The sequence below is a fragment of the Eriocheir sinensis genome, chromosome 8, assembly GCF_024679095.1.
Source record: "Eriocheir sinensis breed Jianghai 21 chromosome 8, ASM2467909v1, whole genome shotgun sequence".
Lineage (NCBI taxonomy): Eukaryota > Metazoa > Arthropoda > Malacostraca > Decapoda > Varunidae > Eriocheir > Eriocheir sinensis.
The window spans coordinates 13,325,844-13,341,409 of NC_066516.1; the positions used below are offsets into that span (position 1 = coordinate 13,325,844).

Here is a 15,566-nt window from a genome sequence, read left to right on the forward strand (position 1 = left end):
CTTTCCACTCGTATACAGTATATTAATGATTAAGCTTTAGATGATAAGTTGGATTGTATACCGTCATTTGGGGGGAAATGATAACTTTTAGGCAGAAACCGATAATTTATTGTTCTGAGTACGACAATCGGGGAACGCTGGTCACCTGCCCCACCCTCCCGCTGATTGGCCCTGGCGCTGCCCCCCGCGGGCCCTGATTGGCTCACGTTGGCGCCAAGCTTTGAATCACGGCCCAGGTCAACAGCCCCGCCCCCCTAAAAAATGCACTTGCTGCCTCCAATGTTCCCCACGACGGGTGACCTGCTTACAACACTGAGTCAATTAATGAGTCACGAATACATTGCGGCAGACACCTCTCGCTTCCACTTTCAATCTGGATAATGTTGCTTTATTTTTTATATATTCAGACAATTAGATAATCAAACTTGATAAGAAAAAGGCCGTCTAGCCGCCACAAAAACCACTCACAGGTATTAGAGATAGGCGACCTAATGAAGTAAGGTGATTCACATACAGCCATAAATGCTGTGGTTGTAAAATGTTTGTCCTCACAACGAGGCCCTGGTGGGGTCTACCGTCATGGCTCAAGCGATGTAGTGTGCATGTTACTAAACATAGATATAAAAAGCTCATTTCATACTCCATTGAGAACTAATCTTGAAACATTAGCTGCATAAAATGTTGCACCACGATATAGGGTTTGTAGGCTATAGAGAGGTAAAGTAGAGAATAAGCTTTATTATTTAAAATAATTGGAACCAATTTACCTCTGTACATAAAACATATACATATCCACTGTATGTATGTACTCCATACAGTCACTAAGTATATAACAAATTAACCCCTTCAATCCGGCGACGCCGACATCAGCGTCCGAAGGGCGTGCGACATCATCACCATTAGTCCTCTTCTAAACCTCTTAATCTTCTTCCATTTCCTGTTAATTCTCTTCTAAACCTCTATAAGAGGAAGTGGAAGAGGATTAAGAGGAATTTAGAGGAGGATTGAAAGGTTTAGAAGAGGATTAATCCTCTTCCATTTCCTCTTGACCCTTTCCATACTGTGATGCAGACGTCTGAGTCACGTATGGAAAGGGTTAAAGGAGAAAGACAAGATGCTAGTAAATGCATACATAGTGTGTTTACCTGGTTAGTGTACAGGATTAGCTTGCCTTATCCTTGTCTCTAGGTGTGCTGGCTTCCTTATGAGAAAATGGAAGCATAAGATCCATCTTATAAATAACGGTTCCAGAAGAACACAATGTCTTTCACTAGTCTTGGAATTTCTTAAGATTCCATGATAAGGCACAAAGTTTAGGCATCAAATAACACATGGCAGGAAAATGACTTTAAAGAAACTCAAATTTGTAGTTCATATTATTGTAAGACATTATTTCACTCAACAATACTTAAACTTGTAAAAAGAAAATTACTGGAATATTCAAAAATAAAATTTTACAGTAGAGAAACACAATTGGAAGTTAATTAACTGTAAAACTGTCTGCCATTTACATTTGCCTTTTTGTCATGTTGCTGTATATTTACTCACAGTTTCCTACCATAAACAACTTTGATTTTCAATCCCTGAAGCTGAATGCCATTACAGGCTTCCTAGGTCTTACAAAGGAGGTACTTTTTTAATTCTTAAAACAGAGAACAGTAAAAATCAGGGCTGGATTAAGACCATTAGAGGCTCTAAGCATTGAGAAGATTATGGTACCCCCCCAATTATATGTAATTTGAAATAAAAACATTTATTCATTGTGGGCCCCCTTTTCATGGGCCCTGGTTCAGCTGCAACATTTGCTCCATGGTCCATTGTAAGTCTGTCACTGGAAAAAAAAAATCTGTAGAGCTCCTCTTCCCTTGAGGCCCTAAGCATGTGCTTATTTTGCTCAATGGTTAATCCAGGGCTGGTAAATATATTGAGATGAACTAATACTTCAAACTTTTGGAGTGATATCAATCTTCATAAATGCATAAACAGTAAGAAAAATAAGATACCATTAAGTACTCCAGTTCAATGATTTCTTTTGCAGTGTGCAACTGTGATGGAGATTTAGTGCTGGTTATGGTTTTGGCCAAATTCTTTTCTGCTTTTGGTAACCCAACCTTTACGCAGTATCTCTTCTGACCAGTAGGACAGAAGCATAGTACACATCCATGGCTATGTCAATGCCTGATGTCCTTAGATCAAATATTTTCAAGAACATTTAGATTTTGTTAGGCATAAAAAATGTAAAGAACATGTACACTGGTTGAAACAGTTATTCCAATGTTTACAACTGAATCTTGGGCTTTTCAATTGCAATAGAAAATGCATAAATAACACTGGGTTACAACCCCCCCCCCCCCAAAAAAAAATGTAAGTTGTCTTCTATGTTTTTTCAACTGATTTAGAAATCTGCACTGCTGAATCCAAAAATGACACCCGTTTCTCTTGATCAGGTCAGGTTTTTGTGTTGTCGATTTTTTAAAAATCCGATCTTATAACTAAATCGATTACATTTTTGTGACATTTTCGGTTGATTTTTGTTAATATTTCTCATCCGAAATAGGTTTTTAAGATAAAAAAAATCTTTTTCTAACACAATTCATTAATTAAATGTTCAAAAATTGATAAGTGTACATTGAATAGTAGACATTGATAAAGGTAAGTACATGTAAATTGGGTATTAGGTCATCATTGTTCAAAATTCAGGGCATGAACTTCCGTTTCTTCGAACTCCTAGAATGCTCAGGGGTAGGGATGTCTCTCTTAACCCTTTCAGTGCGCATGGCAAGGAAGCGAATATCCCCCCAGGCGCACTGTATCTCAAAAACTATTCATCACAGCTAAAAACCCAAAACACCATTGGAAAGAGGAGGCCAAGATCTAAAGGATTCGGTTATGTATGTCTCTCCTGCGAATGTACATGCACGTTCAGGGGGTGTTGCCTGTGAACACTTACGTCAGTGCGTCTGTGACGGTCAACCATTATTGGGGGCGCTGTGGACATCTCTCCATGAGGTGCTGGCAAGGTAGTATTGCCAATTGCAAAATTTACAATTATTTGGTTAAAGAATCAGTCAGGTGATAGGTGAAACTATGCAAAAAAGCCGCTATATTGGAAAAGAACATCCACCAGTTACTCGTCTGTAAATTTCCTGCGCTAGGCTGATATGATTTTCCACCAAATTTAGTGGAAAACCCACTCAAGTAGCAATCCTGTGTTGTGAGAAATAGTGTTGGAACACACTCATACGCGGGAGATGTGAGTGTGGCTGGAGCTCGCAACGAGCGTTTAGCACCACCAGCAAATGCGCTACCGCTCACTGTGAGCGTTTAGCAATGAAAGAGTTAAGAATCCAGCAGTAATCAGCCATCATGACTGCATCCCAGCGTCCCTGATACCTGGTCTCCATCTCTTTCATGTCCTGATGGAATCTCTCCCCCTGCTCGTCGCTCATTGATCCCATATTCTCAGGAAACCGATCCATATGTGAGAATAAGTAATGCAGTTTGATGCTCATGTTGCATCCGAGGTTTCTGAAAGCAGTCAGCATATTGGTGACAAGTTCTGCGTAGTTCCTGGCCTTCTTGTTGCCAATGAAGTTCTTCACGACAAGAACAAAAGCCTTCCATGTTTCGAGTTCCACTTTGTTCATTGAGTTTTCAAACTCTGGATCTCTGATGAGCTGACAAAGTTGAGGACTGTCAAAGATGTCAGCTTTCAACTTCTCCATGGTCAATCCTGGAAAAGCATGGCACAAGTAAGTGAAGCAGCCACCATCCTTGTCCAGAGATTTAGTGAACTGTTTGATCAAGCCAAGCTTGATGTGCAGCAGTGGGAAGAGTATCCTGTCTCTGTCCACCAGAGGGTTGTTTATTACGTTCCTTGCTCTGCAAGGCACCAATTCTTCCCGTACAGGCCAGTCCTTCTTCAAGTAATGCTGAGCTTTGTCCCTACTATCCCACATGCACAGAAAGTGTGGGTACTTGGTGCACCTGGACTGTTTTTCCAACAAAATACAAAAAATACCAGTTAGTCAAAAAATGGCGCATGTAAACTCTTCAGAATTCATTTATTTAAAGAAATAAGAAAGAATTTTGCCTCATATAAATAGAAAATACCTGTATGTTTAGAAAAAAAAAAAAACATAAAGAACATCATGTGGCGATAGATAAAAAAAAGTTGACCTGATTGAGCAAAACCAATGTGATTTTTGGATTCAGCACATCAAAATTGTCCTACATTAGCTAAAAAAAAAATTAAGACAATAAATTTGTTGTTGGCCAGTGTAATATACAGTCATTTTTACTGTATTCAAAATGATGTTTTAGGTAGTGGTGATATTTTAGGTAGATCCAAATATTCAAATTGTTAACTCTTAACATTTAAGTCAAACTTGCCAGTTATCATTCATACACATTTTTTTCTACAAATACATTAAAATCTCATGTACAGGATTAAGAACTAAACAAAAAGTGGTCACATGTATGGAATGAATCAGTATTATGATCATATCTGAAAAACTCTGTATATCAACTGTGTAAATAATGCTTATGAAAACAAGACTACAGTACTTAACTGCCAAAACATAGCTGTCATGCATGACTGACACACACACACACACACACACACACACACACACACATGCACACACAGAAACCCCTTAAGGTCACCATAATTATGGATGTCAGAACTGCAAGAAATCATTAATTTTTTTTTTTTAATAATTTTGAGCAATATTAGTGTGGATATTTCTGATATCTAGAAAGACAGTCATTAGATATGTACATGTGTTGTTAAACATAAATATAAACAGATGATAAAGTGAATGCATATATTACATGAAAATGCTATAATCAGCAGTAGTGTGACTACTATTGATGAACTTTTGAAACTTAATTTGGGAAGAGGGCACCACTATCCTATATCTCTGACTAGTGCAGACAGAATGACAATGCCTCTCCTTTGCTTTTCTACAAGTGCACTAGGGTAGAGTACCATTATGTTTTATTCACATAGTACTTCAAATATTTTTATATGAAAATGTAACAGATAAAGCATTTACTCATTTTTTTTTTTTTTTGCAAAATTAAGCAAATGTAAGAACAACCTAAGACTCCACTTTCCTTTTGCCATTGATTTATCAAGCTGTTGCTCAGATCAGTAACAGCAAGCTTGCGATGATATGTGACCCATACTGAGCACATGTCTCAACTTAATTAGCATTGCTTTTGGTGAAAACCAATTCAGAGTAACAGTTGGGATGTAATATATTCCAAAAAATGGCTCATCAGGCAGGAGTAATCAATACTGTTTACTTTTTTCAACAAAAACAAAGCTGACACAATTGAAATATGTGCATTGTTAATACATTAGAGCTGATCACACATCATTGCAAGCCTAGTTTTACTCACCTTTGCATTAGCTTGATAAGAGGGTTTGTAAAAGAAACTGAAGATGTCAGGCTTTCTCTACAATGACTTAATTTTGCAATATAAAAATAGCAATGTTTTCTTATCTGCTATATTTTCATGTGAAATAGTCTGAATTATTTGAATAAGATACTCTTCAAAGTACTCTGCTCCACAACTCTTTTTAAAGAAGCAGAGGAGAGGTATCAGCTTTCTCTCTGCTCCAGCCAAAGTACAGTGAGGTGCAATAAACTGCCCACTACTTTCACAGAGTCTGGGTACTGACTACAATATGAAAACTGAGGTAATTAAATCAGATCTACAAGTATAAGGAGACTGCTGGCAGACACTGTAGCTACACACCCCTTTTCAAAGCTAAATTGGAAACTATGACGGGGAGTGGTACAATGAAATATAGAAAAAAAAAAAAAAAAAAAAAAAAGTTGTGCTGGCCTTGACAGAGGATATGGTAAAGGCTGTATGTTTTCAAGGGCCCATGTGTAACCTCCATGTATACAAAGTAATAAGGAGTGGCTAAGGTTGATGTGACTTTTCATCAAACTGGTCAAGAACTTGTATGGCTTGAATATGGGCTTCAAGAATATTGTGCTGTTGTCTTGCCCACTCAGTCACCACCTAATTTTTGACAGAGTTGGGGTGACCTTTGGCCATGACATTGATGCAATGACAAAGTGTGCACGTCAATGATCATGATGATATTGTACACTTTTTATCCAATAAATATTATGTTAGTTTCTTGATTAACCTTCTTACATACAAAAATAAATCCAGCTAAAAAGTTAGATATACTAAAGGTTAAAATAATCATAAAGAATACTAAAAAAGGAATGCATATGATCCAGTATGCATATGCATATGATGCATAAACATTGCTGCTGCCACATAAAAGAATTTGGTAAGATTAAATACTCCAGTTATCCTCTAAGACCAAAAGGATGTAGCACACCATCCTAATCATACGGGCTTTCATTCAGTAAGAGGTTCTCCAACTAAATTGAGAGATTTGAGTTGGATGGTGTCCTCCACAGCTTTTTATGGAATGCAGTACAAATCTGAACCTTGTCACGACTATTTTTTTTTATAGAAGCTAACATGATTATGACATGACAAGTTGTCACTATTACAGCACATCTCAGCACATACTTATACTAATCACACCAGTTTGTACATTTGAGCAGAGGTCACATTCTCTTTGTTACAGGTAAATATTCACACCAACATGATAGATTTTCTACCCTTCAAAAATGTTTGAGAGTTAAATGTAAAATATATAAACAAATTTCTTAAGATCTGTTTTGGAATGATGCCATTGTTCAATAAAACCACTGATGAACCCATTTCTGTTAGTTACATGAATATCATAAAAATACATGAATATTTCACTGGGTAACCTTTTCTTCTCTATCTATGAGCATTCATTTACCTCCTGAGGTTCAGCCCAGCCATTTTCATTATGTGGAAAAGAATGTTCATGATAATGATGGACAAAATGCAAGTGGAAGGGAGATCAGACCTTTGCATAAATTACAGTCTAGTTTTCTTTCAATGTGTGTACACTTCAGTACTAATATATATGACTGGTGATGATGATGATGATGATGGTGATGAATGAAACTAAAGGGACATGTGATTTCAGATAAGTTTGTATTGTCCTGTCTTCATATCTGTTGTGTCCACCTTTGCTTTAAACCTGTGGATGTTCTTAGCTCTAATTACTTCAGCATTAAGACTATCATCCAAGTATCAATTATTCTATTGGGGAAGCTAAACTTCTTAACATAAGTTTTACGTCTTGTTTTCCTCAATTTATGTTCATCCCCTGGTCTTTCCACTGTCCCGCTTGGTATCATTTATGCTGCCTTTCTTTGTGTGTGTGAATGATCCTGTGGCCTCCTCTGACTGCATGTGTTCTTCTGTTTCTTGACTTAGTGCAGGAATTAGTATGACTGATAATGCTGACTAGGTTTACCCTTACTTAATATCCTACATTTAAGTCAGTGCTGTATTACCAATAACGAGATAGTTTTACCAAATCATACTCTTTCTGAAGGAAAAGCATCTTTGCAATGTAAATTTATATATACATTTATGGTTAAAGTTTTGTTTACCCTAAATGCTAAAATAAAGTTCACTTAAATGCTCTCTTACTAAATAAATGCACCAGTGAAGTGGCATGGCAAGGCTCCTCCCTCAGCGGGACAGGTCCGAGGCCTCACTGCTGGGACTCACACTGTCCCTTGGCTCTGGCGGATGGGACACACGCTTCTTGAGGAGGTGCTGCCCAAACTGGTGGAGGCAAACAATAGGTTAGCACACGTGAGCCAATTTTAGTTTATGAATTGAGAATTTTAGCTGGTTACATATTAAGGAAGGTTTGGCATGGCTAAAAATGGTGAGTAATATATTATGGAACAGCAAAAGATATCAAATAGAGTATGATATGTTAATATCAGATGGGTGACCTAGAAAGAATTAGAGGGAATGAGATGAAAAAGAGGGAGCACAAGAATCAGGGGATAATTATCTATAAAGTGGAAGAGATAAATGGAGAGTCAAACCGCAAACCTTGAGAAGTATAGGAATAGGGTAACCAGGGAAGATAAAAAGTGCTAATGAAAATGAGTGATCAAACTACATGAATAAAAATGTTTTGCTCAGCCTTACAACAGGAAGTTCTGACTTTTCTTTCTTTGCTGGTTCTGGCCTTGGTACTCGAGGAGATCTTTTTAACAGCTTGAACAAGTTCTGGGCAGGATTCTTTGCCTCGTCAAGCAGTTTTCTCTTTGGGATGTCCACCAAACTTTTCCGACTAGTCTTTGGCGTTGTTTCAGGGGAGGAGTTGAATTCGTTATCTTCAGACACTTCCTTCTCTGGGGACTCTGCATGCATGTTAGCAAATCGCTTCTTGAGGGCAGCAGCAATGATGGCAGCCGGGTCCCCAGGAGTAGGTGACTTGGGCCTTGATCTAACAGGTGTACCTCCAGGAGATCTGGAAAGAGTAGCTGAATTAAATGAAAGTACAATATGATAATCAGTAAACAGAATAGAATATCAACCATCACTATCAATACTAATTATAATGATTCCTATGTGCATAACAATCAGAGGAGAGGTAATTATGAAAGAGACATCCCTTAACATGCAATTTTATCCTTACTTTCCTTTCATTCTTGCTGTGGACATGTAATCTAACAAGAAGGCAGAGTGAAGTATGTGCTAAATTACTGGAGAAAAGCTACTGACCCAAAGAAGCAGCCATCAGAGTGTGGGTATAGCCACATGCTTTTTTATAAAGTTTGTGATAGGTGATGATTATACTGATTATATACAAAAGATTTTTATGACATACTTACTCAGCAATTATATCCTCAGTTAGTTAGGAAGAAAATAACAAGATGGTATATTAAATTATATGTGGCACAATTAGTCATTCCCATCCTGATTTTACTGGAAATTGGTAACTGACTGATAATAAATGTTTGTTTCATTGCAAAACATCAGCATGATGCTCCTACCTTGATACCCTTTTTAGCTTGACTTTGTTGAGGCCCTTCAGCACATCAGTCATAGACACCCCTGTGGAGGCACTGGTGGTGCTGGGTGGGACCTCTATGGGCACTATGTGTTTGTTGATGTTGTCTTTCTTTTGAGCAATTAAATCTGAGAAAGAACACTTCCTAGAGCCTTGATCACTGGCAGAATTTGAGGACATTGGTAATAGAGGTGGAGGGGGAGGAGGAGGAGGAGGAGGAGCAAACTGGAAGGGTGTAGGAGGTGGTGGTGGAGGAGGAGGTGCCATGGAAGGAACTGGACTAGGTGGGGGTGTGGCTGGGCGGTGAGTTTGATTCAGTAAACCTGCAACCTGCATGCGTAGTTGTGCAAGTTCATCCTCCAAGGCAGATATTTTTGCAAGAGCTGCAGGGTTGGTGAAAGGGGAGGCAGCATGTATGGTAGAGTGTTGCAGGCCAGATTGGTAGAAGCTGTCACCCTGAGTGCCTGCCTCTGGACAAAGCTGGGGAGGGCCAATATCAGAGGCTATGCTGAAGGGTGTGGAGGATCGGGGAGTCTCTTCCTCACCGCCAGGCAATGGAAAGAGGTTTGGAACAGTTTCACATCTTGGTAGGATTGGTCTGCCAATAAAATGTACTTATTAGTATATAATAAATGTATTGAACTAATTTAAATGTAAAATTAGAGATAACTGAATACAAGGACTGACGGGAAATATCAGGTCATATAAAAGGAGTCACTTTTAGCTGACTGAGACAAGAAATATGCTTTAGCATCTCTATGACTGATTAGCTCAGACAATGATCAGGAAGCTCAAGGGCAAAAACTACACAACAAACAAACAAAACGCCCACTAGATGCTGCTCTGAACAAAAGCAGAAAGAATGAGAAGCCAAAAGAGAGGTCAATTTAGAGTGATGAGGTGTCTTGATACTCTCCTCTTGAATGAGTTTAAGCCATAGGCAAGAGGAAGTACAGATGAAGGAAGGCTGTTCCAAAGTTTACCAGCAGAAGAGATAAAAGAATGAAGATGCTAGTTAACTCTTGCAATGGGCAATCTTTCCTTTTAAAACTCTGAATTGTTTATTGTTACTTATTCCTAAAAAGAATATGCAAGTCTGTGTGATGGCAATAGTGAATAACTGCAACTTCATGTAGCTATCCATAGTAGGCAAAAATCTAAGCAACTACAGATTCTTAAAAGATTGTTGAACGTTTCAGTTCAAATCACAAAGGTGGCTTGACAACGTTATTCTTAGGCACAAAACTAGAACCATTTTCATCTCAATTCCAAAGTCATGTGTATGCCATGATGAGAATTTATTCTAGTACTTTGACATAACAGATTTTCACTATGTTCAATGAAGCTGAACACAATAAATTCAGACTTAGCAAGCAATACAATAATCTCATATTCCACAGCATGATTTCTTGATTTATTGAGGGAGCATGTGAGTTCCACTCCCAGAGAATATTCAAGAAAACAGACCTGAACCTGGTTATCCTCTCTGTGTCTGCTAGCCACTTGGCATCGATCCCACCCTGAGTGTGTGCTGAGTAGAGGGAGTCACAGGAGGTGCTCAAGCTGCGCAGTGCAACGTATCTGCAGAAAATTGTGGTACACAGTATCATCACTATTTTCTTTTTAAACATATAAAAAAATATTTAAAAAATTGTAATATAAACAAATTTTCATCAAAAACATATTTGTTGAAAAAAAAAAAAAAGGTGACTGGATTTATACCTTAAATACGGTCTTTCCACAGGTTTTAGGGGGAGAACAGAGCCCAAAATGCGGACAATGGATCTTCTCCGGTGTGGGGAGGTGGCAGCCAGCTCCTGATTGAGATGAACCACGAGGGGGCCAAGTCCCAGGGTATTCAGCACCAGCCACAGTCCATCCCCAATATCCACCCATAACTCCTCCCATACCCCACCCAGCAGCCCCCACAGGCCACTCATCCTGAAAACATAATGTGGTAGGAAGTATCAATGACAACACTATCAAACATTGGCTTGTGTGTGTAGCTTAACCCTTAAAGCGCGGGTGTCAACAATAGTCGACAGCTGGTGCCTGGGCTCAAACCGCGGGTGTCGACAATAGTGGACAAGGCATTTTTTGAATTAGAGTGCCGTCAAATTTAATTTGTTTATGCTGAACTAGAGTTCAAACAATACCCAACCATGCTCCCTTGACTAATTATTGGTCAGTGTACACCTTGCACTAGCTTTGAGATGTCCGCTAGACATCCCACCCCTTCTCACCCTTCCAGTGAATTTCATCGACAAGATGGGGGACCTTTGACCGCAACACCCATCAAGGGCATCAGGAAGGCCCAGAAGTTAATTTTCTGGGGGGGGGGGTTCACATAAACTTATCAAAGTTATGCTATTTATTAATAACTCATAGAAGGGAGGTCCACTAGGGGTGAAAAACTGTCTATAATAATGTGTTTTCAGTGATCCTATTCAATATTCCGTACTCATTCTACCAATGGTCATATAGTCTTCAAAGTGACGTCAAAGGATAGTTACGGGTGTGTACTTTACAATGATACTTCATTCAGTCACTGAATTAAATAGGAGTGAAGGTATGAAAGGTTGAAGTGAGGTATGATTTTGCCTGAATATGCCTGCATGGGAGGACAGGTACAGCAAAACAAGCCCACGCTTTAAGGGTTAAGAAGTTCCTTGTTGAAATTATCAACATACGTAAAACTTTTACAAACAAATGTTACACACATACTACATACCAGGGATTATATACTATAAGGATAGCTCACTAAGCATTTGTTTTACCCACAATGCACCGCGGATGACGTCACACATGTACACAAATGGTGCTGGGCGGGAAACTGGTTCACTTCACTGTGTTCTCACCGCAGCGTGCTCAGTGAAAATGGTGATTTGTGCTGTATATGGGTGTTGCAGTGGCTCAACCTATATAATAAGGATAGCTAACTAAGGATTTGTTTTACCCACAATGCACCGCGTATACAATCTGGTTCACTCTCTCCATATAAAATGTATTAGAAAACCATTACTTATTAATCTTGTCACTCATTCACTGTCAGATTTTGCACTTTTTTTATTGCTAAGGATATGTAATTAAATTAGGCAACTGCTGAGTTGGCCAATAGTATACAGTAATATAATTATTTGATAAACATGTTAGAAAAAGGTACTGAGGAATCTTGCTGTCTACTATATATCGATGCTTACATTTTCTCAAGTTTCATTAACATTCATTTTCTACAACTTTGCAGGGGTAACTAATTCTGTCATCATAATAGCTAACATAGATATAATATTAATTGAAGTATTACTGTTGGATCAGGAAAATTATATCAAATGGTTAATATAAATAATGTATAAAAGGCTCAATGTATATGTAAGAATACACAAAGACTATACCAACTTCTATATTATCTATAACAATATTGATGACAGGATTAGTTACCCCTGTTAGGTAAGTTGTAGAAAATGAATGTTAATGAAATTTGAGAAAACATAAGCTTTGATATATGGTAGACAGCAATATTTCTCAGTACCTTTTCCTAACATATTTATCAAATAATTATATTACTGTATACTATTTGCCAACTCAACAGCTGCCTAATTTAATTACACATCCTAAGCAATAAAAAAGTGCAAAACCTGACATTGAATAAGTGACAAGATTAATATGTAATGGTTTTCTAATACATTTTATATGGAGAGAGTGAACCAGATGACCATTATGCAGTCACAATGTCATCGATGACGTTTCGGTGAGCTATCCTTGTAGTGTATAATTCTTGTTAGATAGTGTTTTTGTATGATGATAATGATGATTTGAAAATCATCCTATTTAACACATAAATGAATAAGTAGTCTACATCTCAGAAAAAGACTGCTCAGTTGTAAATAAAAGCTTTCTTCGTTAGGTTTATCGGGCAAAGAAGAGATCTACATTGAACACCTACATTAGTAATGCCCTTCCAATGATGGAGAGACCAAAAATGTCCTGCAATAAACATCTTTGTTTGAAAACATCATATGTTCAGGTCGTTGCCCAAGCTAGGCACACCGATTTTTCTCCTCCTTTAGACTTTTGACGCTTTGTATTGCTTCTTAGGTCTTTGTTTTTGGCTATGGCTATAAGTACAAATCCACATTCTTGAACTAGTTTGCTGTTGGCTAGCAAGAACATCCCACCTTCGACCAATCTTATATTTCATCCCGCTGAGTGTCTAGTCACCTTCCTCGCTGGATAGCCCAGTGGGGAGCTTGTTTAGTCACTGACAGTCCGACCATGCAACAGGCTGTACTGGATTACATGACAGTACTGTACGTACCTGTAAAAGTGGTCCAAAACACATGCCTGATTTGTGATATGGTTTCCAATGAGCCATTTACAATATGGCAGTTGAGAAAGGTGGCTCAACTCTGGCAGCAGCAGAATCCAATTTCCTCATGATCTTGCAGGACCTATTTTCTTCATTTCTACATATTGTAAGGACAAAACTTTCATTTCTACTGGATTTGAAATAGCTTGCTAATAATTTTCATTATTTTTTGTGGAAATTACAAGTTTTGGGGAGGGGGATAAAAACTATAATTCGACTCAGCTATGAGGATCAGTTCAGAAGGGCTCAGGGAGTCCCCTGGACACAATGATGTCAAATCTTATTTTATGTACACAGAATATTTGATACAGCATTTCAAATAGTATGTAGCTGACATATGTGAGTGATTTATTGGGGGTGATGCGGCAGAACTGTGAAGAAGTTTTGGCCCCACCAAAACAAATTTTATAATTGTGTTGAACCATAGTGATTTTTGTGAGTAGTAGGCAGATTAATTAAAAACATCAAAACTTCTTTACAGAAATAAACAGAATCATGTCATTGTGAAACAGGTTAAGTTATAAAGATAAATGTGTAATTTAGCTCCAGCACCTCAAAATACCATATACACTTTCACAGTATGGATAAAAGGCAACAATACATGCCATTTAACCATAACATGAAGGTGCATATGGTTAGAAACTAACCTAACCTTACTGATACACCCTCGACAGCAGCAACCGCCCTAACTGTTTCCTAAGCATCAGTGAAGCTAACATGGTCATGTTAGATTTGCGGTAAATTTCCAGAATGTCACCCATGGGACACTGTTGGACGAAACCATTTTTTTCTCGTACCTAGTTTTCAGTGTGTTTATGAAATAATTTGCCAACTGTTTTTGTCGCAAATCATTAAATGATTGACTTTTCAATGCCTGTTGTGCACCCGCCACCACAGCCACAAAATAGCTCGCAGAGAAAGGTTCAATTTGCTTGTGTTTCTATATTTCATTCTCTGTTCACAAAGATCACAAGTGGACAAACTAGAACAAAACCAGGCAAATTAATATTTTTTCTGCTGTGTATTCCCCAAACGTGCAAGCGTGGTGGACAGCAGAGCGACTTATTTCTGCAAGGAGGTATTTCTCGCAACACCAGCCCGTTTAGCGGACCACCCCCGCCACCGCCCTGTCCCATCCTGCGCTGCGTATTTCCACCACCCAACACTGTGTGCCAAATAAATTTAAACCAACCAAACCTAACTTAACATAGCCTACCTAATAAGGGGGCTTTGCCCCCTTGATCCCACTCTTTTTGTAACAGAAAAACAATACAGCAGTGTGTTGTATGGACACAAAATACTTCTTATAGCACCAAGGTGTTCATTGCTGGGACGGGTGACATTCTGGAATAATACCAGATTTGCTTAGGTTAGGATATTTTTAACCATGAACGCCTTCATACTGTGGTGAAAGGGCAAGTGATCCTCCCCATTAACTACAAAATAGACGTATATGGTATTTTAAGGTGGCGAAGCTGAACTACACATTTACCCCTACTTTTCTGCCCTCTTTTCGTTTCTGTAGCCCCTCAATCTGCTCCTTATTCCCATTCCACTCTATTCCCTATGCAGGCCTTGCCTGCTGTGCACCGACCTACTTCAACTGTTCAATCATGGTATATCTTTCGGGTCATCAGTGCCCCTCAATCTTACTATACTGTTATGTGGAGACTCGATGAATATTACATAACTGCCAATTTACGCCAAAGAGCAGTCACACACGGGCATTCTTACTTGAATACGCCAAGCCGTTCATGTTTCCCGTCACTTGTTGTTGTTCTGCGCCGCCGCCGCCGCCGTGTTGCTCAACGGCGCCGCCCGCTGTTCATTCTTCCTTCAGTGTGGGTGCTCACAGATGGTGTCTGGAAGAGTTTCTTGTTTCGCCTGAATATTATGTCTCTAAAATTTTGAAGAATCATCTAAATACATTGCTACAGATGGTCCTTTTTCAGAACAGGAAATCTATAGAAAAATGTAGGCCTATCATGATACACAGGTGGAAGTACGTACTTTACTTTCACCAGCTTTACACAAGTGTACTACAGGAAGATCTACCTATCTATTTATCTATCTACCTATTTATCTATCTATCTATCTATCTATCTATCTATCTATCTATCTATCTATCTATCTATCTATCTATCTATCTATCGATCGATCGATCGATCGATATATATATATATATATATATATATATATATATATATATATATATATATAAATATATATATATATATATATATA

General features: G+C 38.4%; 1 protein-coding gene across 2 annotated transcripts; it reads right to left on the reverse strand.

Annotated features, from left to right (window-relative positions):
• Positions 1–723: 723 nt before the first annotated feature.
• LOC126995547 (mitochondrial fission regulator 2-like) lies at positions 724–15,212 on the reverse strand. 2 transcript variants are annotated; one of them, XM_050855184.1, is made up of 7 exons: positions 15,057–15,212; positions 10,679–10,897; positions 10,424–10,537; positions 8,940–9,554; positions 8,089–8,413; positions 7,573–7,710; positions 724–1,831 (listed from the first exon to the last, which is right to left on the reverse strand). In XM_050855184.1, exons 2-6 carry the CDS (start codon positions 10,894–10,896, stop codon positions 7,615–7,617), a joined length of 1,368 nt encoding a protein of 455 aa, XP_050711141.1. In that variant the 5' UTR covers position 10,897; positions 15,057–15,212; the 3' UTR covers positions 724–1,831; positions 7,573–7,614. The 2 variants fall into 2 exon arrangements, with proteins under 2 accessions (XP_050711141.1, XP_050711140.1); XM_050855183.1 differs by having other exon boundaries at positions 724–7,710.
• Positions 15,213–15,566: the final 354 nt, after the last annotated feature.

Bases quoted from the DNA above. Each gene is read 5' to 3' on its own strand.
- LOC126995547 (XM_050855184.1), bottom strand. From the start codon at position 10,896: ATGAGTGGCCTGTGGGGGCTGCTGGGTGGGGTATGGGAGGAGTTATGG. The intron at 10,538-10,678 runs GTATAAATCCAG...AATTTTCTGCAG, and splicing joins GTGGAAAGACCGTATTTAAG to ATACGTTGCACTGCGCAGCT. The intron at 9,555-10,423 runs GTCTGTTTTCTT...TTTTATTGGCAG, and splicing joins GAGAGGATAACCAGGTTCAG to ACCAATCCTACCAAGATGTG.